Source organism: Amorphotheca resinae (assembly GCF_003019875.1).
Source record: "Amorphotheca resinae ATCC 22711 unplaced genomic scaffold M430scaffold_2, whole genome shotgun sequence".
In the NCBI taxonomy this organism is placed as follows: Eukaryota; Fungi; Ascomycota; class Leotiomycetes; order Helotiales; family Amorphothecaceae; genus Amorphotheca; species Amorphotheca resinae.
The window spans coordinates 1,226,997-1,247,620 of record NW_020194472.1 but is presented as its reverse complement, the minus strand read 5'-3'; the positions used below and the strand labels follow the sequence as shown (position 1 = coordinate 1,247,620).

The window sequence follows — 20,624 nt, the reverse complement described above, 5'->3', positions numbered from 1 at the left end:
GGTCCAATGGTATAGCACGGGGTAATACGAAGAGGCACAGGGCTCCCGATGCCGCCGCCGCTGTCGCTGTCGCCGTCTACCAGCTTCCATTGCGCAGGCAGTCAGTTTAAAAGAATTCCCGATTCTCTTCACCGGGGCTCAAGCCGCAAGGCAAGTCATCCCATTCTTCGTCCACACTGCGGCGGTGTCGATCTCCGAACTGTTCAAACGACAGAAGTGGTCAAGCGTGAGCACATCTACAGCGGACTAGGCGTCTAAGAGAGATGGCCTGGCAGTTCGTCACGACATACCGCCAGTCATGTTGCTGCCCACACCCCTTCACCGGGACTTCGCCCTTTATTCCATCATCTCCATGTCGATGCTTGGCTTGTGAAGTGCCGAAGCGGCCAGGGCGCTGCTAATCCCCCATAAGCCAAAGAATGGGGGGAATAATCTGCGCGAAATCATGCACATGACTCCAGGACCACTGTACGACTTATTATTACTCTGTAATCCGTACCTCTGTGGTGGTACTGCTTGTCCCCCCCCTCCCCCAGTATCAACAAATGCTACTGTGCGCTCACAGTGCAGCCGCTGAGGCCTTATCTTCGATAGTGAAAGGATCGCCAACCTTATTGCGAGAAAGGAGTCAGGGAGGTATCACGAGGCGGCATCCAAAGTGCCATTTACCCTATCCCGACTTATCTTCCTGCGGGACAAGAGGGAGCGAGAGGGGAGGGGCCTTGGATTGAGCGAGCAGACTCTGAATCCCAGCCCTCTCTCTTATCTGATCCTTGGCAGCAAGTACCGATGCGTAGCCATGTCATTGCGATGTTTCAGGACCGCTGACCACAACTTGGACCAAGGATGTAGTAACTTGTAAGGCCATATCAGAAGGGCTTCCGGGCATGGAGACGCAGCACCCGCAGAGAGAGGCATATGATCTGCTGCGTGCCGCAATACTGCACCGCGTGAAACTTTTGATACAGTAATAGGTCTAAGCTAAGAGAGAAATTCAGAAAAAATTCCCCACAAAAGAGGACGAGCTGGGTAATTCTCATGGGCGCGCGAGAGGATCGCTATAACGTACCAGGGTTGATGCAAAACTGACTTTTCCTGGCGGCGCTTTTTTTTTTCTTCTTTTCCTGCGGTGCTTATGATTCATGGCATGTGCGAGATCGAGCGGCCGTAGATCGATACATACTCAGATCTCTCTTGATATGCCAATGTGTCCAAAGATATAAAAAGATACATTTAAGGTTGCACGCGCCCCGGCATTTCCAATCCCACAGCATTCCTGCCCTGCGGCTGTGTACAACACGGCTGCCACCGCCCTCCGTACCGCTTGCCGTACTGGGACCGACCAGGCCCTCTCGCCAAGCGCACCTCCAACGGTGACCGGTACGTACCCAAGACCTAAAACCTCTAGCACTTTACCTTAACCTCTAAACCTTTAAACCTTCCAACCTCAAAACTCTCTCTCTCCCGTCACCCTCTTCGCCTCCTCTCCTTGCCCTCCCTTTCTCCCCCCGACCAGTTCATATCATCTTCACCTCCCGCCGAAGCATACATGACCCCATTACCGCATTGATTAGGGTCATCCTTTACCTCCACGATAGGTCCGCTAACACAGGAGAAGCCTTGGATCCCGCCGTCCAGGCTGAGGTGCCACCAGCTCCCACTTCGCTGACTCGGAAGGCGCTCTGGGTCAGCAGAGTCGCATGCCTCGTGCTTCATCTGCGACCAAGCGACAGCAGGGTGCTGCAAACCAACGGGACACCAGGCATGAGAATGGACTTGTAGGCCCTGGGAAGAGGGTGCAGAAACAGAAGAGCAATGGCCATCTCAATGGCCACGCCAGATCCTCCGACGGCCTCCCAGCACCTCTTCCTGCGACGCCTCCCCTCACGAACGGGCATGCGCGGCATTCGCTGCCCACGGATCATAGCGCGGACCGCAAGATGTCAGTGGACGCTCTGAGGAGGCCGTCGCTCAGTGCCTACTCGGAATCGTCGTCGTCGGAATCTTTCAGCACCATGCCCGGCATGTCCGTTTCTCACGAACACCACCGCCGTATCGATGTCAACGCTGCGAAGAACCCTGCTGTGCACCGCGATTCCGGGCCTTTCAACCTGGTCCTAACCGTGCTGCAGTCCTGCCCGCTCTACGACACCATTGCTATCCTCATCGTCCTCTTGCAGATCCCGCCGACATTCCTATCAATCATCCACCTTCTATTTGCTACGCTGACCTTCGTGCCCCCTTCGTTCTCGGCGAATTCTGGATTAAGCTTCACGGATATATTTGAGGGCACATTGGGTACGCCATCGGTGGCAACGATTATCGTTGTCGATTTGCTCGTCTTGTTAGTTTGGCTATTCTTATGGGCCCCGCTTCAGGATATTGCGTTGGATTTGGCACAGACAGTGATCGCGTTAACGCTTGGAGGAGGCACCGGTGGCCGGGAAGCGGGAACGAAAAATGTTTTGGTCTGCTTCGGTATCATTGGGGCATCCCATTTCGCTCGCAGTAGCAATGTTAAACAGTCTGGTCTCCGGGCGATCATTTCTTCTTCGGCAAATGGACTCCTCGGGTCGACGGATCCCGATGACCCCCTCGAGACGTCTCAGAGCCATAAAAAGAGTGCTCATGGTTGGATTCGGAGCATTCTCGCGATACATATACTAACACAAGGAGTTGTGCGGTATATTCGTGATTGGTACGTTAGGCGGGAGAAACGAGATACGATCATATCCGTAGGCGATCCTGAAGCGGCCAAAGGATCACAAGATGCCAGCGAGACACCGAATACGCAAAGCACGGAAAATGATTCCTCAACCTCCTTACCCGTTAGCAACCTGACTCCATCAAAGAAGAGAAGGAAACAGAGTGCACAGGTGCGGATACGGCAGCCTTTATGGGCCGCTCTAGCCAGCACGAAGATTGTCATGGTGAAGGAGTATGAGACATCACACGCAGCAGCTGAATCTGCCGGCACGAACGCAACAGACATCAACAACCTTGGAAATGCACCTTTTAATACCGAAGCAGACCGGATATGGATAACATATATTGGTTCTGACGAGGTTCGCTTTGCTACTAGTTTTTTCCCTACCCACTCACCGCAGAATTGTGAGGAGAGATGTTCAGATTCTTCTGGTATTGATAAGTCGAAGCCATTCTTCGTACGAGTCAATAAAACCGTGTGGCAACCCACACGGGTCAATGTCATGACCGAACCTGATCAAGCACCAGGACAAGAGACACGTTGGAACGGTGAGATATTCGGACTGGCGCCCATGTCCAACTACAAGTGTGAATTTATCAGCACGGTGGATGGCACTGTCCTTTTCTCTACGAGTGTGCGAACTCTCCAACCACGAACTGACATTTCAGCTGCTGGAATCGCACCCAATCCCCACGTGCCTGGGCGTCCAGGTTCTCCAGCTACCACCCTCAGGACTTCTATAGCTTCTTCGGAAATCAAGCTCGCCGAGGAACGCAATCGTCAAAAACGCGAACGCAAAGATCAACGTGCAAAGCAACACAGCGTCCGCAAGGAGCTTGAGAAGCTCAATGGCACCATATCTTCAGCTGGTAGCAATGATGACAGGTTGCGTCAAAAGATCCATCAGAGTAATCTTCACATGAAGCAAGCCGAAGAAGCTTTCCTCGCCCTTGAGGCTCAAATTCAATCCCTCGACTCTGTCCCTGCCGTAGACGAGTCTGAATACAAGTCTTCCAAAGCCGCCTATCAGTCCCAGAGAGAGCAGCACAAGCAAGAGCGCGCTGATTTCAACGCTGCAAAGCTATCTGCTGAGCAAGAGACCCAAGCCATGAAGAATGAAATTGCCTCTCTTGAACAAAAGCGCGAACGTATGCAAGCCCGTATCGCGAAACTCAATGGTGAGCACGAGCGAATTACGGATGCCAATGCACGTGGTCTTGATGAAGCTCAACGCAAAGCTTCTGAGCGACAACGCAAGGCAGCTGAGAGAATGAACATGGAGATGATGTTGACAGAGCGCCTTCAATCTATCAATGGTCAAATCGACGCCATAACTCTACCCCTTCAAGAGCTTGCGGCGGTTGTTCAGAGCATGCAAGTACAGGAGATGGAAATGTATCACGCAGCCCAAGCCGGAAGCCCCACCACCTCTCTACCTAATTCAGTGTTTGGAGTGGGTGATATTCCAGAGGGCAACGTCCCTGTTTCTTCGAACTACCCTTGGAATCCGCAGCCAAATGCTGGGTTATACGGCCCTGCCATTTATGGTACGGGGATGTTTAATTCGCCATCCTCGCAAGGTCTCTACAAGCGTGGTCGGAGCAGTTCTATGCACAGCAATATCTCTGGCTTTACCCAATCGAGTGGTGAAGGGCCGATGCTGAAACCGAATTTCTCGAGATGGGTATCGGACGAAAGGGCAGGACAATTTGAGAGCATTGATGGGAAAGACAGTAGTGGGAGTGCAAGCCGAAGCGGGTCCGGTGCTGGCAGTGTTGGAGATCCCAAGAGTCCACTTGTGGAGGGAAATGCCAAGCCTGCAGTGAAATGGGGTAGTGGTGTGTGGGATGACAAGTAGATTGATGCGTGTGATGTTTGGATGAGGAATGAACATGTGTACATTCTAGGTGTGATAGACTTCAAGATCATTACCCCTTCGCATAGAATGTATTGTCCGTGTATGAGTGTCAACTGCCATATCAGCCGATGAGAAGAGTTTCAGCTGCATCACCATCTATTAAGCATTTGTCCTAATCCTTGGCTGCCGATATCAGGCATAACAATATATTTGTATTAAGTTTTAGACAGGCTTATTGGTAATACTGTGTTCTAGCTTCGTTACGTGTATAAGTCTCTGGAGTTGGGAAAGGGGAGACGGCTTGGTGAGGAACCTGCTCGCTTGTCTTAACTCCGATCAATTTAACTATGGCGCGTCGCGTCAACGCGTCTCCCGTCGAACTTTAACCTCGACATCCAGTCTCCAAACCACTTCAACGACAAATTGATGCCGAGGAAATTAGCATCACTGCAACCATGATCCGTCAAGAGTTCTCACGCATAGACCCCAAGCGTCGAACGACGCTCCACCATAGCAAGAAACAATTCGCGACCCCGACGTACAAGGAGCTGGAATACAAGCACCGATTGAACTTCTATGCCACTCCTCCCACGGCGGACATCACTTTGGAGCAGTTTGAGCAATGGGCGATCGACCGGCTGCGCGTGCTGGCGGAGTTAGAGGCGTGCTCGTTCCGCAACAAGACACCCGCCGAGACGGCGGCGCACATGAAGCCGCTGCTAGACAAGTACCTGCCGCTGAGCTCGAGCACGAGCGGGAGCACCGGCCTTCATGCGGAACGGCAGAAGGACCACTACTCGCACTTCATCCTGCGGTTGGCGTTTGCGAGCACAGAGGATCTGCGCCGGCGGTTCTCGCGGGTCGAGACGATGCTGTTCCGGATCCGATTCCAGGCGGATGATGCGCGGGAGAGGAATGCGTTTGTGGAGAGCCTGGCACTGGACTGGGAGACGGTGGGAGAGGAAGAGAAGAGAGCGTTGGCAAAAGAGTTGAGAGATAGCGGTGGTGGGTATCCGAAGATGATTGAGGAAGAGAGTTATTTCAAGGTGGACTGGGAGAGGGTGCCAGAGTTGGTGGAGAGCAGGAGGGTATTTTTGAAGGGTGGGAAGGCGTATGTTCCGGGTAGGGAGCAGCTGAGTATGGTTGTTGCGGAGTTTACGCAGCGTCTAGATAAGGCTCTTGAGGTATGCCCTGCGTTCCTTTCCCTGGTTTTGGTTTTGTTGCTGACCGAAGAAGCTCACATCTCGTGCTTTACCACGTCTCGATGAAGATGACCGCCTGACGCCTATCCTAAATCACCTCTCGCAAAACTTCACGACGCCTGACGCCTCCTACTCCTCCACTACTTCATTACCTGGGGCTGATATCTCAGCTCGTAACATCGATACACTCTCATCCTCCTTCCCTCTCTGCATGCAGAATTTGCATCGTTCCCTACGCCGTGATGCACACTTAAAACACTACGGGCGTCTGCAATACACACTTTTCTTGAAGGGCATCGGGCTCAATCTCGAAGAATGCCTCATCTTCTGGAGACAAGCCTTTAACAAGATCACAGACGACACGTTCAACAAGGAATATCGATATAATGTGCGCCATGCGTATGGGGATGTTGGGGGAGATAGCAATAGGCGGGGCAATGGATATAGTCCTTTCAGTTGCCAGAAGATCCTCACAGAACATCCACCTGGGCCTGGAGAGGCGCATGGATGTCCATATCGTCACTTCTCGGTAGATAACCTAATGAATCTCCTGAATGCGGTAGGGGTGAAGGACTCCGAGGTCCTCCGGGGAGTCAGGGAGGACAAGGAAAAGATGAAGTTCCATCTTGCTTGTAATAGGTATCCCTCCCCTCTTCATCTCCCATACTTTCAAGAAATCTCTTGAGATGGGATAAAACTAACATACAACAGAGTGTTCGAATATGCGCACAAGCAGGAAATCAAGAAAGTCAAGGATGACGGGACGTGGGGCGCGGCTCAGCTCGAGACGATCGTGCACCCGAACGAGTATTTCAAGCGGAGCTATCTGTTGAAGAACCTTGGCAAGAAGCAGGGGGAGGATGGGAGTGGGGATGTGAAAATGGAGGGATAGCTGTAAACGGGTAGTAGGGGCCGATGAGAAGGAACCGCGGGGTCTGGCGTTTATATTGGGCATTGGTGTATGAGGAATGGTAATGAACGAACAATTCAGCAAGCGCCGAGTTGTAATGAGAGTTGGGTACCTTGGTTAAGAACAGAAATGCTGTGGCGTGCCCTGCTAAGCCCAGAAAGTAGTACTTTCTGAGTCTCGAGCTGCAATGCCTAAGTTGAAGCCATTTTTTGGTCCAAGAATGAATCCTTGGAATCGAAGGGGAGGACGGATTTTTTTTGCCCGATTAACAGAACAGGGATGAAGTATGTATGTCTTGTACTCCCTGTATACAGTGTACAGATGTGTATTAAAGAAACAGGCAGTTGGTATGAAGGAGCACGTGATATCGGCGGTAGTTGTTTATTTAAACTTCGTACTTCGTACTTCTGACTTCCGACTTCGACTATTGTTTCCAGATTCCAGGAGTTCTCTATTATCAGTTTTCATTTGCATTTCTCTGATAGCGGAAGTCTGCTCCATGGAGAAGATAATCTAAGTGGCTGGCGAGCGCCTTCCTCTTTAACCCTACCTATCTATGGAAGTACTGCTGAGGGTGGCAGTATGACAGTTCCGATTTATTGACAACAAATATGCCATTCCACTAGGTCTGGATATGCGACTGAGGTACTTTTCAACACCTCATGGGCTATTACTTCTTATTTTGGAATAACCTCGTAAGTCCCCAGTTGGCATCAAGAGAAAGGATAAGGATGTCAAGTTGAGGTGACTCTTCTATGATCGTATTTCATTGGTTATCGAGCCATCCTCTTCAACAAGGGGTGCCATCACGTGGGACCATAGAGAATGACTATGGAGTACAGAACATCCATGTGGCTGTGTCTGACAACAGAGCCCTCTTCTTACCTTTCTATTTTTAATTTATTGCTCTACATATTCCAGACTATCTACAAGGTCGTTATCTGATTCCAGTCTTGTTATGACTATGTTGTGTCGGTATTGCGAGAACATCGAGCTTGCCGATTCTTCAGGCCGACCATGTCACTATGTTCACCAGCCTTCCTGGTCACTTCTTGTCCATTCTGCCAAACATGGGTGTCAGCTTTGTAGTCTGTTGGAGCATGAAATTCGCTTAGAAATGAACAGCCACCCTGGGAATAGGGATCCTCCCTCTGGCCCATTGGTTATTTCGTCCAACGGTGGTACCTGGAATAGACCTGTTTCTATAGGTATTGCGAGTAACGTGGATGAGATATTGACTAAAGATTCCATCTCATCATCTTATTACGCTAAAAGTATTACCGTCGTTGAAGGTATGTATTTCTCTTAGTTCTTTAGTGGCACAAACTTATATATAATGATAGATACATCTAGAGGACAAACGGCTGGCCGGAAAGTGCCATGGGCTAATCGTCTCGTTCCTAGCAGTTCAAGCTCAGATCAATGCTTCCAATGGGCTCGTCAGCGATTGGAAAAGTGTAAGGCAGGCGAGCGCAATTGTCCAGCTACAAGTCCAGCACAGCGACTTCCAACCCGCATTTTAGATCTCGACCTTAGGGATGGGACTCAAGACCTATGTCTCCATGAGCCGCACTCAGAGTTCGGCGTGTATGCAACGCTGAGCCATTGTTGGGGGTCCGGTGATAAGCCCTTCATGACCGAGCTGGCGACACTTAAGAAACGACGAAAGCGGATCTCTTTTCTCGACCTCCCTCTCAGCTTCCAGGATGCGGTGAAAATATGTAGGAAGCTAGAGATAAGGTACCTCTGGATCGACACGCTCTGCATTATCCAGGACTCCTTCAAGGACTGGGCTTCAGAATCGGCTCAGATGGCTCGGATATACAAGGATGGCGTTTTGATGATTGCTTTCTCGGACTATCAGGACTGTCACCAACCCGTACTTACTCAGAGACCCGAACTGCTTACTTGCGAACTAGGCAAGAATCTGAATGGTGTTTATATGCAGTCCTCCTTCGCTCGTGCTGTTGGAGATAGTAATCGATATGTTCCATCATTGCTCAACGAATGGCCTTCCTACATTCTAGGACTCTCAAGCCAACTGGGCCGGCGGGCGTGGGCCTTCCAAGAACGTATCTTAGCACCCCGAATCTTGCATTACACCTCTCAACAACTCATTTGGGAATGTGCAAGTCAAACTTTGTCTGAGAATGGTATTGAATCTCACACGCGGGACCATACAATTCCCAGCATTCAAGAGACTCGCTCGAAGAATGAGTTCTATAGATATTGGCGTGAAATACTGCAGAGATATACCGAGTGTAGTCTCACCTTTTCATCCGACAAGTTTCCAGCATTGTCGGGGGTAGTAAGTGAGGTCCAGAAGCGTATTGATGATGTTTATGTTGCCGGATTATGGAAAGGAGATCTCCCTCTGGGTTTGATGTGGGTCCCCGCCAGAGGCACATTACCGGTAGCTGAGTACCGAGCGCCATCCTGGAGTTGGGCCTCCTTCGAAGGGAAGATTGAACATAAGCACTGGATACAAGCAGAGGACCAAATCGCGCACGCTCATGACACGCTTTTCCTAGGATACCACACCAATACGACAACCTCGGATCCTTTTGGGAAAATAGATAGCGCATCATTGCTTGTCCAAGCACACTGCGTCGATATTGAATGCATACACTTGACGTCTGATTCCGGCGTTGCCAGCACGCAGTTCATTCTGCACAGTGATTCGGGTGATCAGGCTCTCACTGACGCATTGCTAGATTTCCGATTCGATGACCCTTCCAGGAAAGCTGTAGAGGGCAGATATACGCTTCTGCAGCTTGCCAGGTGGAAACCACGATACTTCGGTCAAGTATCACGGCTATTTATTCAAGGCATGGTAGTGGAGCTCGTGGATGTGCCTGAGCCAGCAACTGGTCATCCGTCCGGGAGCAAAAGGAGGTCATGGGGAATCGGCTCGTACAAAAGACTCTCGGCCACTGTAGTTGAGAAACTCGGACGATCGCATACATCTCCCCCTGAGAAGAATAAGGGGTACAAGCGTGTCGGACTCGCGCGGATCTCTGAGCAGCTGGATGAGGAGACGGAGTGGGACGTAAGAACGCTGACTTTGGTCTAACTCCTATCTCCAGATTGGACAATTGTGATTTGTATTCTGAGCGCTATGAGGTGTTTCTTGGAAGTCTGGCGGTTTTCGAAACGTGTAAGCGGTTTGAATTTCAGACTTGTGGCTTTCTGTTTTCTGTTATATATCTTTGTTTTTTAATATGTGCCCTGGAATCTATATAATGAAAGCTAGGTAGGGCGTTCATGGGGTTAAGGCTGGTAGTAATAATAATCCAAGATATGATCGATGGTCTGCCAGCGTTATGATGCTGGAAGTTAGCCTTTCATCCACGAGCCGCGCCCCTGACCCCTGAATCACGAACAGCCGCGTCAATACCAACATCAGGAAAAGAGTGAGACGCGAGAACTAGCTACTAAGCAGTTTGAATTTGATCTCAAGGAAGATATTTGGGGGTGAAGCAATCCATGTAGCCTGGAGTCTATGCCGCCCCACGCCGACGAATCGACTTCGACTTGGCGAAAACTCTAAGGAGCGTTGAGGGAATGTTCTGATAGTTGGAATATCCCAAAGCCATTGGGATTATCCTGAGAGCTTCTGAGTGAGCGGGAATAGCGGTCGGGCTTTGGGAATATTTGCACTATCAATGATTGTTGCTGGACAAGTTCTGATATGTCGTGAGGTAAGTGTACTCGCTCTACCTGTATGCAGATTCTGGGTGCAATACACTTTAATTCAAAGAGATGAATGGATTATTTGAAGCAATCTGGATTCTACGAGAGGCAAGGAATATTCGGAACTTGTAGGAATACTGTACAAAATGGGATCTAGCAACGGGGCAACTTGACAAAGGAAAGTGCGGAACCAAGGATGATGAGATTTCAAGGACATACCTATGAGGTACAGCCGAAGTTTACAGCCAGATAAACATGTGCCTTGCACCAAATAATATCACTTGTGAAGCCCTAAACTCCTACATACCGTACAAAAGGGATATCTCTATTCCTATGACCCGCTATCCTGAGTCTTTTCCTTGTCACCATCTGGAAGCCTCCGGTCCAGAATCTGATCCACGATACCCATCTCCAAGGCCTCCTGGGCAGTCAAGAACTTATCCCTCTCCATCAGCCTCTCGATCTCCTCCAACGTATGCTCCTTCGTCAAATGCTTCTTATAGATCTGATTCAGCTGTTTCCGCACCCTCAGGATCTCGGTCGCGTGGATCGCGATATCAGACGCTTGCCCAAAATACCCTCCGCTCGGTTGATGGATCATGATCGAGCTGTGCGGGAGACAGAATCGCTTTCCCTTCTCACCACCGCAGAGAAGCAGCGAGCCCATGGACGCAGCCTGACCTACGCAGACAGTGGATACGGGTGAGGTGATATAGGTCATGGTGTCGTAGATGGCAAGGCCAGCGGTCACGGAGCCTCCGGGGGAGTTAATGTAGAGGGTGATGGACTTGTCAGGGGCGTCGGATTCGAGGAAGAGGAGCTGGGCGACGACGGCCGCGGAAAGAGTCTCGTTGACTTCGCCATTCAAGCAGATAATACGTTCCTGTGACGTGACTGTTAGTTGGATCCTAGGAAGTGTGGATGGCGGGATATACTTGAAGGAGCTTGGAGAAGATATCGGCTTGGTTCGCTGTTTAGTCCTGTGTAATTGAGCAGTCCGGGAATGACATACATGTGCGCCAGCCACCTCCCTGAATAGTCAGCATACGAGTACCATCTGCGCAGTTGTAGAATACTTACTATTGTCTCTGTGATATATGGAATTGGGGTCCAGCTCTTGGGTTCCGACGACCTTGATCTCGGCGCCTGTGCAGAGAAGGCTCTGGTTGCTGTGCGAATAGCACTACGAGCAGGCGCTCGTAATACCCTTGTCGTGAACATGTTCAATCACCAAAAGACAGTGATGCTTGTTGTCCGGTCATGCTATCCCGTTGACGTGAGGTTGAAAATCGGCGGACGCGATGGAGCGCGACTCGCTTGACCTTCCTCCTCTCTAAATTTATTTTTCCAACGACAACTCGTACCCCGAACACCTTTCGCACGAATGATAAAGGAATGTGGTATGATCAGATGCGTGGTCCCAAGAGGTAGCAGCACTGCAAAGCTGCTGAGAGCAGCCAATCGAAGATATACATCCCCCGCAATACCAACCACCCTTGACGAGCTTGAGAGAGAATATGGGGTCTCGAAACCCGACCCCATTCCCTCGCCGGATACCGGTCGCCCCGTGAAGAAGCAGACGCCTCCTAAGAATTCTATTGATGGATACTCGAAGAAAGTAGAGGGAAAAGAGTTACAAGATGGAGAGCAAGGGGTGGAACAAGCTACAAGTCGGCATGGCGGCTCCAATGGCAAACCTGCAAAGCGTCGAGAACTCCCTATATCGCCGTACATGGATCCGCATTACATCTCCACCAAGGAGAAATACTATGGACCGAAATCGCCCCCTGCAAAGAATCCCACCGAATTCCAAAAGGCCCTTTCTAAAAACCCATATGCTCTCGCGCTTGCGACACCTGTTCGTACATGCCATGCTACCGGGACCCTCTTACCCCGATACTTCCTGCAAGACTTTGGTGTTATGGGACACCCCGAGACAAAGGAACCGTATTGGGTGCCTAGGAGTCTTACGAGCAAATACTACAGTGGTCCCATGGCGGAGAGCGAGAGCGCGGATTCTACCACCCCGGGGTCTGCCCTTGGGGACGGGGAGAGCAAGAGTGATGAATCTGGTGCCGAGGAACAATTGCATATGGAATCCACTGACTCTTCTCGCTTTGCTGTGAAAGAAGCGTCCTCATCTTCACCTTCGCTCGGTCCCCGTGCCTACACCCTAGCCCGCAAAGCTCTAGTTGAGGGTTTCTCCAAAGGTGGCTTTCTAGAAAAGGGTCGATACTTAGCGACAGCGGCTGGCACTCGACCACGTGACCGACCAGTGCTTCGGAGGATCGTGGAAGGTGCAAGAGTGAGGCCCGACATGGCTGGTTTCATGCTGGAGTTGATGAGGAGAAGGGTGGTGGAGGAATTTGAATATCTGGTACCGCTGAAGGTTTACATACGAGCTTGTAAAAGCTGGGACGATGCGACCAAGTCTTCGAGACAACCCGGCGCTCTTTTATGGACGGGCCCGATAAGGAGTGGAGAATTGGAGGAAGAGCCCGCTGATGACAAGGAAGCCCAAATCCGTGGGCCGCCCGAATTTGCGACACTAAAGATAGGGACAGTGAAATCGCGAAAAGTTCCAGTCCATAATCTGGAGACGTTGCTGGGGAAAGACCATCTTCAGAGATTAAAGGAGAAATGTCCTCTCTTTGACGCGGAGATATTGATGATTAGGCATAAGAACGTGACGGTTGATATTCAACTCAAGTTGTGGAGGTTGCAGGGTTATTTGGCAAAGTATGAGCAGTTCTTGGATTAGATACGAATCTTTGCTTTGCCAGTGGACCGAGGTGAAGCATTTGTAAGAATAGATCTTGGCGGAAACGAGAAGGCGTTAGTCAGGGCAGAGGAGAAAAAGAGAGAAGACATGAGCGGAGAGGTGAAGAATCACACAGAGAAAATGGTGGAATCACATTACGGCTAGAGAGGGAGGCATTTCCGGGCGTTTCAGCTGCCGGACTGATTTATAGGAACAGATATATCATGTACGAATATTACTAGCAGTTTGGACTTTGAGTTACGGGATATCATCATTATTTCCTTAAATATAAACGCCATTCAGACAATATACTGACTTACAATTTCGACCCACCCCCAACCCTACCTTCCTCCCCACACCTGGCAAGAATAAAATCGGCAACATCCTTCGAAAACACATCCCTATTGTCCGGCAAATCTGCATGCAACTGATGATACCAACCTTCGTATGTCTTGAACTCTTTATCCTGCACCTGAGTCTGGTCGTCAAACCACTTTTTACTCGCTTCATAAGACACTCCCTTATCGGCCGTGCCATGTCCCAACCAAATCGCCCTAACCCCTTTATTCAACTTCGTCTCCCCGGCCTGCAAAGCGGCCGCTCGATCCAGCAACCCCGCCAAACCCTCCAAAGTTCCCGTGCCATGCAACAGCTTATCCTCGTTCATGCTCTGGATGACAGCCGGGTCACGCGTCAAGTTCTCCGGGGGGAGAGGATTATAGAGTTTCACATGCGGGAGCAACTTCCCCGCCAAGCGTCCAAAAAAGACCTTGAGGAATGAAGGCTCGTAACCCTTGGGGAACGCTATGAATGGGCTCTCTAGGATCCAGCCGCGGATCTGCGGCATGAGGTCCTCGTACTGAGGATCGGAAGCTAGGGTCAGGACCTCGCCGCCGCCCATGCTGTGGCCAGCGACGAAGACGGGAACGGAGGAGGGAAGCTGCGTGCGGATGAACGATGCGATGTCCGAAACCACGAGGGATGTTGGGCCTGTCAAGCCCCAGTCAGACTGATTGGTGGAGCTACGTCCCCAGCCGCGTTGATCGAAGCCGTAGGTTGCGATGCCGCGGCTGGCGAGATATGGAAAGAGACCATAATAGCGGTTGATGTGGTCATTGAAGCCGTGGATCCAGATCAGTTTTGCTTTTGGGGGATCATCGGGCTGGAATGGGGGTTGTTAGTTGGGGTTCTAGGGGAGGGGAAGGAGGGGAAGCTGAGGAAAGCTGAGTGGAGGCTCACGAGCCATGTTTTGGTGTACAAAGACACGTCCCCGATCTTGTGAGTTCCTTCGACTTCTGTAGGCATCTTGAGCAGGAAATATCAAGACAGCAATTGAGGGTTGGAGTTGAATCAGAACTCGGAGATGGTTGGAGAGAAGAAGAGCGGTGGATGGTCATGACGATATACACTGTAGCTTCATGTGAAGATGTGGAGAACTCGGGATAAACCCCTGTCGAGACGCGGCCGCTTCGTCCGCCCCCGACCCGGCATGTGAAATATTTCCAGAAAAGCTTCAACTTCTCTCGAGCCCACAAGCATCTTCTCCCTATCAATGATCAACCTCCAAAGGATCTCCTCACGCGCGAGGCTGGAGTTGAGCAATGGTAGTGTGCCATTCTGCTCGGGATGTTTCCGTCGTCTGTATTCCAAGTCGATTGTCAGAGGCAGGAACCCGGTGCTCCACTTGCTTGAACCTTGCTAATGGTATTGGCGGCAGAGAACGACGTCGTCCTTGTGAAAAAGAAAAGTGATAGTAGAGCCGGTCCAATTCTATCCAAGCCTCTTGTCCCCGGTGGAAAGATTGCGGATTTGGAACCAAGATCAAGAGATAGTATCGATGCGAATGATATAATTGGAAAAGGGATACGAGACTTGGTTAAATCAAAAAAGGGCACGGATTATAGGATATATGAGCCTACGCTTGCTGAATATACGAATTTATCCTCTCGTTTGGTCACTCCAGTGAGAATATTGTCCCTTTTGCCAATTCTACGACACTAACTGCAGGATGCGTACGGAGTAGATTTACCCCCAAGACGCAAACCTTATCGTTTCGCTCCTCGATCTCCATCCTACCACGCCAGGTTCAAAGAATGATATAAAAGGCGAAAGATTCGAGATCTTCGAAGCTGGGACAGGTCATGGCGCATTGACACTGCATCTTTCGAGGGCCATACACGGAGCAAATACGCCAGCACCCGAGTTACCACCAGCACCAAGTCCTACGGACAGATCAAAAAAGGTTTCCTATTCATTATGGGAATCCCTTGCAGGTTTGGTTGTCAAGAACAAGGTTGATGACCCATACGAAACCTGGCGTGCAAACCGGCGAGCTGTCATTCATACCCTCGATATTTCACCTGAGCATTCAGCGCACGCCCAAAATGTTGTCAGGAACTTCCGTCACGGAATGTACTTCCCGCATATCGACTTTCATGTCGGTAAACTAGAGGATTATCTCTCCTCCCGCCTGGAATCTAATGGCGACGAGCCGTTTCTAGCCCACGCAATCCTCGACCTCCCTGACACACATCACTACCTCGAGATAGTTGGGAAAGCCCTTAATCCAAATGGATGCCTAATTACATGGAATCCTAGCATTACTCAGACCATTAGATGCGTGGAGGTTGTGAGAGAAAAGAGGTTGCCATTTTTGTTGGAAAAGGTGCTGGAGGTGGGCACAAGCGTTGGAGTAGGGGGGAAGGAATGGGATGTGAGAAGTGTAAAACCAAGAGCGAGAGTCAAGGCAGAGGCTTTGGCGAAGCAGAAGGCTGCTGATTCACAAGGAAAGGAGAGTCAGGAGATCGCGGAGGGAGGCTTAGGCGCATATCCGGAAGCTGAGCAGCATGACATGGATAGCACTGGGGCTGTGAACACAGCAGAATCGAAGGCAGAGTTAACAGCGGCAAGTGACGATTCAGGATGGGAAATGGTATGCAGGCCAAAGGTTGGTCTGAGGATTGAAGGGGGAGGCTTCATTGGCCTGTGGCGGAGGATGGAACAGTATTGATATGGGAAGATATGTAAGTTATGTAAGATACGATATGGGGCCATTAAATAGTTATTGCAGAGAATCTATTTATGCCATACTATACCACTTTTCCATGATGGAGACCCCCCTGAAATACCTACCTACCTAGGTAGCTAGGAAACTCTTTTAAGCCTTATATATCAGGCTACACTTGTCTTGCAATCACGAGACAAGGGCGGCTCAGCTCAAATGACGCTAACTTGAAATAGGAAATACTGTACCCCGGATTCCTTTCCACACGGAATAAATTATCGACATGAGCCTGTCGATCTGCTTGCATTGCATTGTTTTACTCTCTTCCATTTTAGATAGCTGCACATAGCTGCACATATGGCTCTGGGGTAGAACTCTAATATTCGCATGGATGGGAATTTCTCATCCTTACACGCACCTAAGCTCCATCCTCGCTGTTCCTGCCACCTCAACAGCTCCGAGCTGTAGATCTTCAACATGACGAGGAGAATTGTCAGTCCTCTCTACATTCCCGCGCTGCAGTTGAACTAATCGCGTTATAGACCCGGACAATAAGCCAGCTCGCCATCGCAGGCGTCTGCGCTCTGTTCTTTGTCTGGTTCCTCGACTCTCGATACCGCGCCCTCCCACACTCCATACACAATATGATGCCAGCACATCACCCCGGCTTTGTTATCACAGATATCACGGTCACGACCTGCTCTACCGTCAATCTGCTTAGTAGCTGCAGGCTCGATTCCAAAGGCTGGCATCGCATTGAGAAGGATTTGTATCTAGGCAAAGGATGGGTTTCGAGCGCGTACGTGCATGTAAAACGGAAGGTGGAAGAAGATTTACTGCCGGAGGACAAGGTCGTGGTGGACGTTAGTGTTGGAAAACTACATCCTTCTATGGGTGCAAAAGGGGAAGGCGACGAGAAATGGGAAGCTAGGCCAGCCGGAATTTGGATAAAGAGATCGGGGAAGATAGGCGAGAGCGATTCAGACAGGGCAGTCACTTCGGCGGATATTTTGTTCGGCGCGGACGCAGTTGATCCAAGAGAAGGATGGGAGATGATTGGTACATCTCTGCTACTGGACACGTCCGGCGAGGTTCATGAACCCCGGCTCAGCATACGGAGGGGGAAACCAGCGGCGCCTGCAAAGCCAACCCCTCGAATAAACGACAATGGCAAATTCAAGATTATGCAAGCGGCGGATTTACATCTGAGCACAGGGACCGGAAAGTGTAGAGATGCGATGCCGGTTGGGTACAATAATGGGAAATGCGAGGCTGATCCAAGGACATTGGAATTCGTTGAGAGATTGTTGGATGAAGAGAAGCCTGATCTTGTCATATTGAGTGGTGACCAAGTCAATGGAGAGACAGCGCCTGATACGCAGAGTGTAAGGATTTTTCACCTACCACTCATCTACCACAAGTCCCCTTCTGACCTCCCAATAGGCGATATTCAAATATGCAGATCTGTTTATCAAACGCAAAATCCCCTTTGCGACTATATTCGGCAACCATGACGATGAAGGCGACTCTTTATCCCGCGAAGAACAAATGGAATTGATCGAATCGCTCCCATACTCTCTATCCGAAGCCGGGCCAGAAGAAATTGATGGAGTGGGGAACTACTATATCGAAGTCCTGGCACGAGGAAGTTCAGGGCATTCCGCTTTGACAATCTACATGCTTGATACACACGCCTACTCTCCTGATGAGCGCGCCTTCAAAGGCTACGACTGGCTAAAACAGAGTCAAATAGATTGGTTCAAGCAAACTGCACAAGGGCTGAAGAAGGCACATGAAGGATACACACACATACACATGGACTTGTCTTTTATCCATATTCCGTTACCCGAATATGCTGACAACAGCAATCCTCGGAAAGGAGAGTTGAGAGAGGGAGTCACAGCGCCAGGATTCAATTCCGGATTCCGGGACGCCTTGGTTGAGGAGGGTGTTGTGATGGTGAGCTGTGGGCAGTACGTATCCCCTTTCTCATCTCTGAGATCTAGACTAACAGAGTGTAGTGACCACGCGAATGAGTACTGCGCACTCTCCCGCCACGAGAATGAACTCCCTGCGTTATGGATGTGCTATGCTGGCGGAGCAGGTTTTGGCGGTTATGGCGGGTATGGAGGTTATCATCGCCGCATCCGCTTCTTCGACATCGATATGAACGAGGCGCGCATCTTCACCTATAAGAGGGTGGAATATGGCGAGATAGAAAAGAGGATTGATGAACAGATGATTGTGGAGGGTGGGAAGCCAGCGGCTCTTGTTTATGAGCAGTGATTAGAATTGGAGTTGAAGAGGCGTTCGGAACAGCAGGGCGGTGCAAATGGATGCAGGGGGATTTATGATTATGGAATATGGGCCACAAAACAAGAGTCAGCAAGCGTCTAGCAAGCAATCAAACGATACCACCTTTTTTATACCTCACCTACTAGTCCCCGGCTACCCCAGGTCCCCAAGTTTCGGCAATCCCACCGATTCGTGTAATATGCGTATATTCGGTAAAATAGGGGGGGTGGATTCCCCGAGCTCTTTAACCAAAGTTCAATCCTTCCTCATAGAACAAGCCATCAACAATCACATTTCAGGACCAGAACAAACCTTGAAGCACACTCTCCTCCATAGTCCATATCAGCATCCCCGGCATCTCCCAGAGCATGAACTAATCCTCTTTCGGTTAACCCCAACGATGCGACATCATTAACTTAACGAACTGACAGTACTTCCAACTCAACGTCTCGATCCTGATTTCGATTTCGAATCCCTCATATATCCCTCCCTTCCTTCACGTCCTCACGATCCCTTATTCATTTTCCCGCTCAACATTGAATCACCCAGGTGGCGAACGATGGCAACTTCCCAAGCCTCACTCTCCCATCTCGAGAGGACGGCGCATGAACCACGTGATAAGGTCCGTGAGATCCCCGAGTTTCCCTGGTTAGGTAGATAAGGTATTGAGAGGGAAGCTGATTTAATGGATTGATTGAGTTAGACATTACATCGAGTGAGGATTAGTGGGATAGAGCAGGTAGATGGGAAAATTAGGGTGGTGAGATTGAGGCCTGTGGAGGGGGAGGGGGAGATTAAGGTTTGTTTGGATTTCTCTCCTCGTCGTCTTTTTTGGGGGGGATGGGAGGGAAGTAGGAAGTTCCTATGAATTGCCCCGAGAGTTCAATTTCATATCTATCTCTGAGCTTTTTTTCCTTTGGAAAGGGGTTTGAAGAACGGAGGATTTTGTGATTTTTGGTTTCTGATTTTTGAGCGAACACCATGCATACATGGTCTTTTGATTCTCTCTGCTTAAACCCAACGTACAGTTCCTCCCGGGCCAATGGCTCGACGTTCACATCCCCAATATCCCCAAAGCCGGCGGATTCACCATCACGTCCCCGCCGTCCCTGCTCAGCTCTCCCACGCCCTATCTCGAACTCGCCATCTCTTACTCTCCATCCAACCCCGCATCATCATTCTTCCATGTTCCACCTTCATCGATCCTGGATACCGAGCTGCGGGTTCGCATCGGCGGGTCTTTCGTCTGGCCGCCGACATGTCATGCTCCGGGGGGTGTCATCAAGAGAGTCGTGTTTGTCGCGGGCGGCATCGGCGTGAATCCTCTCATGGCGATGCTTTCACACCTCAGCGAGATGCAGGAAAAGGATCGACGATTCGATGTCAAGATGTTGTATTCGGTGAGAGATCCTGGGCTTGGAAGGAATGGGAAAGGTATTTTGTTTTTGGACAGGTTGATGCGGATTTTTGAAACGTGGGGTAATTGCGATGGCTTAAAGTTGTATCTAACGCCGGGAAAGAATGGGGAGGAGGCTGGAGAGGCGGTGATGGGGGGTGAGGACGGAGAGATCTTGTATAGGAGGAGGAGGATTAGGAGGGCGGATTTGGAGAGCTGTTTAGGGGAGGTGCGGGATAGAGCGGGGACTGTGGTTTATGTGTGTGGAGTGCCGGAGATGACGGATGAGTTGGTGGGGTGGGCGAGGGAGGCAGAGGGGATGGATGGGAGACATGTTTTGTGTGAGAAGTGGTGGTGAGTGTGGTTTCTGGTTCTCGTGAGAAGAGGGGGGGTAAAATAAATATCCTCTATAGATAGCCCCTTCCCCTTCCCCTGAAGTAAGTAACACTAAAACAAGAAAAACCGCCCCCCTATTTCCTCATCCCATCCCAGTCATCTCCATCCCTCTCTCAGCTTCCGCTTCTTTCTTTCTTTCTTTCTTCTGCCCCGTATTCCCAAGAACCATATACCTACCACAAGAAAGATAAGATAAGATATTATTATTTGCTTTATTTATACGCCGTCCCGAGCCAGTGGCCATGCAGAACTTTCTATACCATATTACAAGATGAACCCAGCCAGCTTCCACTGTTTTTTTCTAAAACGAAACCCCTAAATATAATATAATTGATAAAATAATCAAGGAGTTCATTTCCCATCTTATTCTTGCTTCTTTAAGTTTTCATGATTCACAAGACA

General features: G+C 50.1%; 9 protein-coding genes across 9 annotated transcripts; 7 read left to right on the top strand and 2 right to left on the bottom strand.

The window, feature by feature from the left end:
* Positions 1-1,700: 1,700 nt before the first annotated feature.
* M430DRAFT_47864 (hypothetical protein) lies at positions 1,701-4,565 on the top strand (the record flags this gene model as incomplete). Its single annotated transcript, XM_024867963.1, has 2 exons — positions 1,701-4,023; positions 4,153-4,565. 2 exons carry the CDS (start codon positions 1,701-1,703, stop codon positions 4,563-4,565), a joined length of 2,736 nt encoding a protein of 911 aa, XP_024724002.1.
* Positions 4,566-5,020: 455 nt separating this feature from the next.
* Positions 5,021-6,659, top strand: M430DRAFT_95241 (hypothetical protein; the record flags this gene model as incomplete). Its single annotated transcript, XM_024869881.1, has 3 exons — positions 5,021-5,749; positions 5,802-6,406; positions 6,479-6,659. 3 exons carry the CDS (start codon positions 5,021-5,023, stop codon positions 6,657-6,659), a joined length of 1,515 nt encoding a protein of 504 aa, XP_024724001.1.
* Positions 6,660-8,181: 1,522 nt separating this feature from the next.
* Positions 8,182-9,174, top strand: M430DRAFT_73913 (hypothetical protein; the record flags this gene model as incomplete). Its single annotated transcript, XM_024869539.1, has 1 exon — positions 8,182-9,174. A coding segment is annotated over one exon (993 nt), but the record flags the coding sequence as incomplete, so codon positions are not given.
* Positions 9,175-10,701: 1,527 nt separating this feature from the next.
* Positions 10,702-11,658, bottom strand: M430DRAFT_39490 (hypothetical protein; the record flags this gene model as incomplete). Its single annotated transcript, XM_024867316.1, has 4 exons — positions 11,451-11,658; positions 11,383-11,401; positions 11,306-11,331; positions 10,702-11,253 (listed from the first exon to the last, which is right to left on the bottom strand). The coding sequence occupies exons 1-4, from the start codon at positions 11,589-11,591 to the stop codon at positions 10,702-10,704; spliced, it is 738 nt and encodes a 245-aa protein (XP_024723999.1). The 5' UTR covers positions 11,592-11,658.
* Positions 11,659-11,733: 75 nt separating this feature from the next.
* Positions 11,734-13,429, top strand: M430DRAFT_33127 (hypothetical protein). Its single transcript, XM_024866301.1, has one exon. It carries the CDS (start codon positions 11,755-11,757, stop codon positions 13,129-13,131), a length of 1,377 nt encoding a protein of 458 aa, XP_024723998.1. The 5' UTR covers positions 11,734-11,754; the 3' UTR covers positions 13,132-13,429.
* Positions 13,430-13,447: 18 nt separating this feature from the next.
* Positions 13,448-14,436, bottom strand: M430DRAFT_25203 (hypothetical protein; the record flags this gene model as incomplete). The annotated part of the gene is made up of 2 exons (XM_024865204.1): positions 13,448-14,293; positions 14,371-14,436. 2 exons carry the CDS (start codon positions 14,434-14,436, stop codon positions 13,448-13,450), a joined length of 912 nt encoding a protein of 303 aa, XP_024723997.1.
* Positions 14,437-14,663: 227 nt separating this feature from the next.
* M430DRAFT_63959 (hypothetical protein) lies at positions 14,664-16,217 on the top strand. Its single transcript, XM_024869084.1, has 3 exons — positions 14,664-14,795; positions 14,849-15,093; positions 15,155-16,217. The coding sequence occupies exons 1-3, from the start codon at positions 14,684-14,686 to the stop codon at positions 16,139-16,141; spliced, it is 1,344 nt and encodes a 447-aa protein (XP_024723996.1). The 5' UTR covers positions 14,664-14,683; the 3' UTR covers positions 16,142-16,217.
* Positions 16,218-16,421: 204 nt separating this feature from the next.
* M430DRAFT_56157 (hypothetical protein) lies at positions 16,422-18,568 on the top strand. Its single transcript, XM_024868590.1, has 4 exons — positions 16,422-16,627; positions 16,678-17,520; positions 17,579-18,108; positions 18,157-18,568. The coding sequence occupies exons 1-4, from the start codon at positions 16,613-16,615 to the stop codon at positions 18,419-18,421; spliced, it is 1,653 nt and encodes a 550-aa protein (XP_024723995.1). The 5' UTR covers positions 16,422-16,612; the 3' UTR covers positions 18,422-18,568.
* Positions 18,569-18,848: 280 nt separating this feature from the next.
* On the top strand, positions 18,849-20,305 carry M430DRAFT_56156 (hypothetical protein). Its single transcript, XM_024868589.1, has 3 exons — positions 18,849-19,052; positions 19,134-19,229; positions 19,459-20,305. Exons 1-3 carry the CDS (start codon positions 18,990-18,992, stop codon positions 20,182-20,184), a joined length of 885 nt encoding a protein of 294 aa, XP_024723994.1. The 5' UTR covers positions 18,849-18,989; the 3' UTR covers positions 20,185-20,305.
* The last annotated feature ends 319 nt before the right edge of the window (positions 20,306-20,624 follow it).

Excerpts from the sequence above, each read along its gene's own strand:
- M430DRAFT_33127 (XM_024866301.1), top strand. The coding sequence starts at position 11,755 with ATGATAAAGGAATGTGGTATGATCAGATGCGTGGTCCCAAGAGGTAGC.
- M430DRAFT_56157 (XM_024868590.1), top strand. Across the intron at positions 17,521-17,578 it reads CAGCGCCTGATACGCAGAGT|GCGATATTCAAATATGCAGA; the intron begins GTAAGGATTTTT and ends ACCTCCCAATAG. Across the intron at positions 18,109-18,156 it reads GTGATGGTGAGCTGTGGGCA|TGACCACGCGAATGAGTACT; the intron begins GTACGTATCCCC and ends AACAGAGTGTAG.
- M430DRAFT_63959 (XM_024869084.1), top strand. The coding sequence starts at position 14,684 with ATGATCAACCTCCAAAGGATCTCCTCACGCGCGAGGCTGGAGTTGAGC. Across the intron at positions 14,796-14,848 it reads TTCCAAGTCGATTGTCAGAG|AGAACGACGTCGTCCTTGTG; the intron begins GCAGGAACCCGG and ends TATTGGCGGCAG. Across the intron at positions 15,094-15,154 it reads CCTCTCGTTTGGTCACTCCA|ATTTACCCCCAAGACGCAAA; the intron begins GTGAGAATATTG and ends CGTACGGAGTAG.
- M430DRAFT_56156 (XM_024868589.1), top strand. The coding sequence starts at position 18,990 with ATGGCAACTTCCCAAGCCTCACTCTCCCATCTCGAGAGGACGGCGCAT. Across the intron at positions 19,053-19,133 it reads CGCATGAACCACGTGATAAG|ACATTACATCGAGTGAGGAT; the intron begins GTCCGTGAGATC and ends TGATTGAGTTAG. Across the intron at positions 19,230-19,458 it reads AGGGGGAGGGGGAGATTAAG|TTCCTCCCGGGCCAATGGCT; the intron begins GTTTGTTTGGAT and ends CCCAACGTACAG.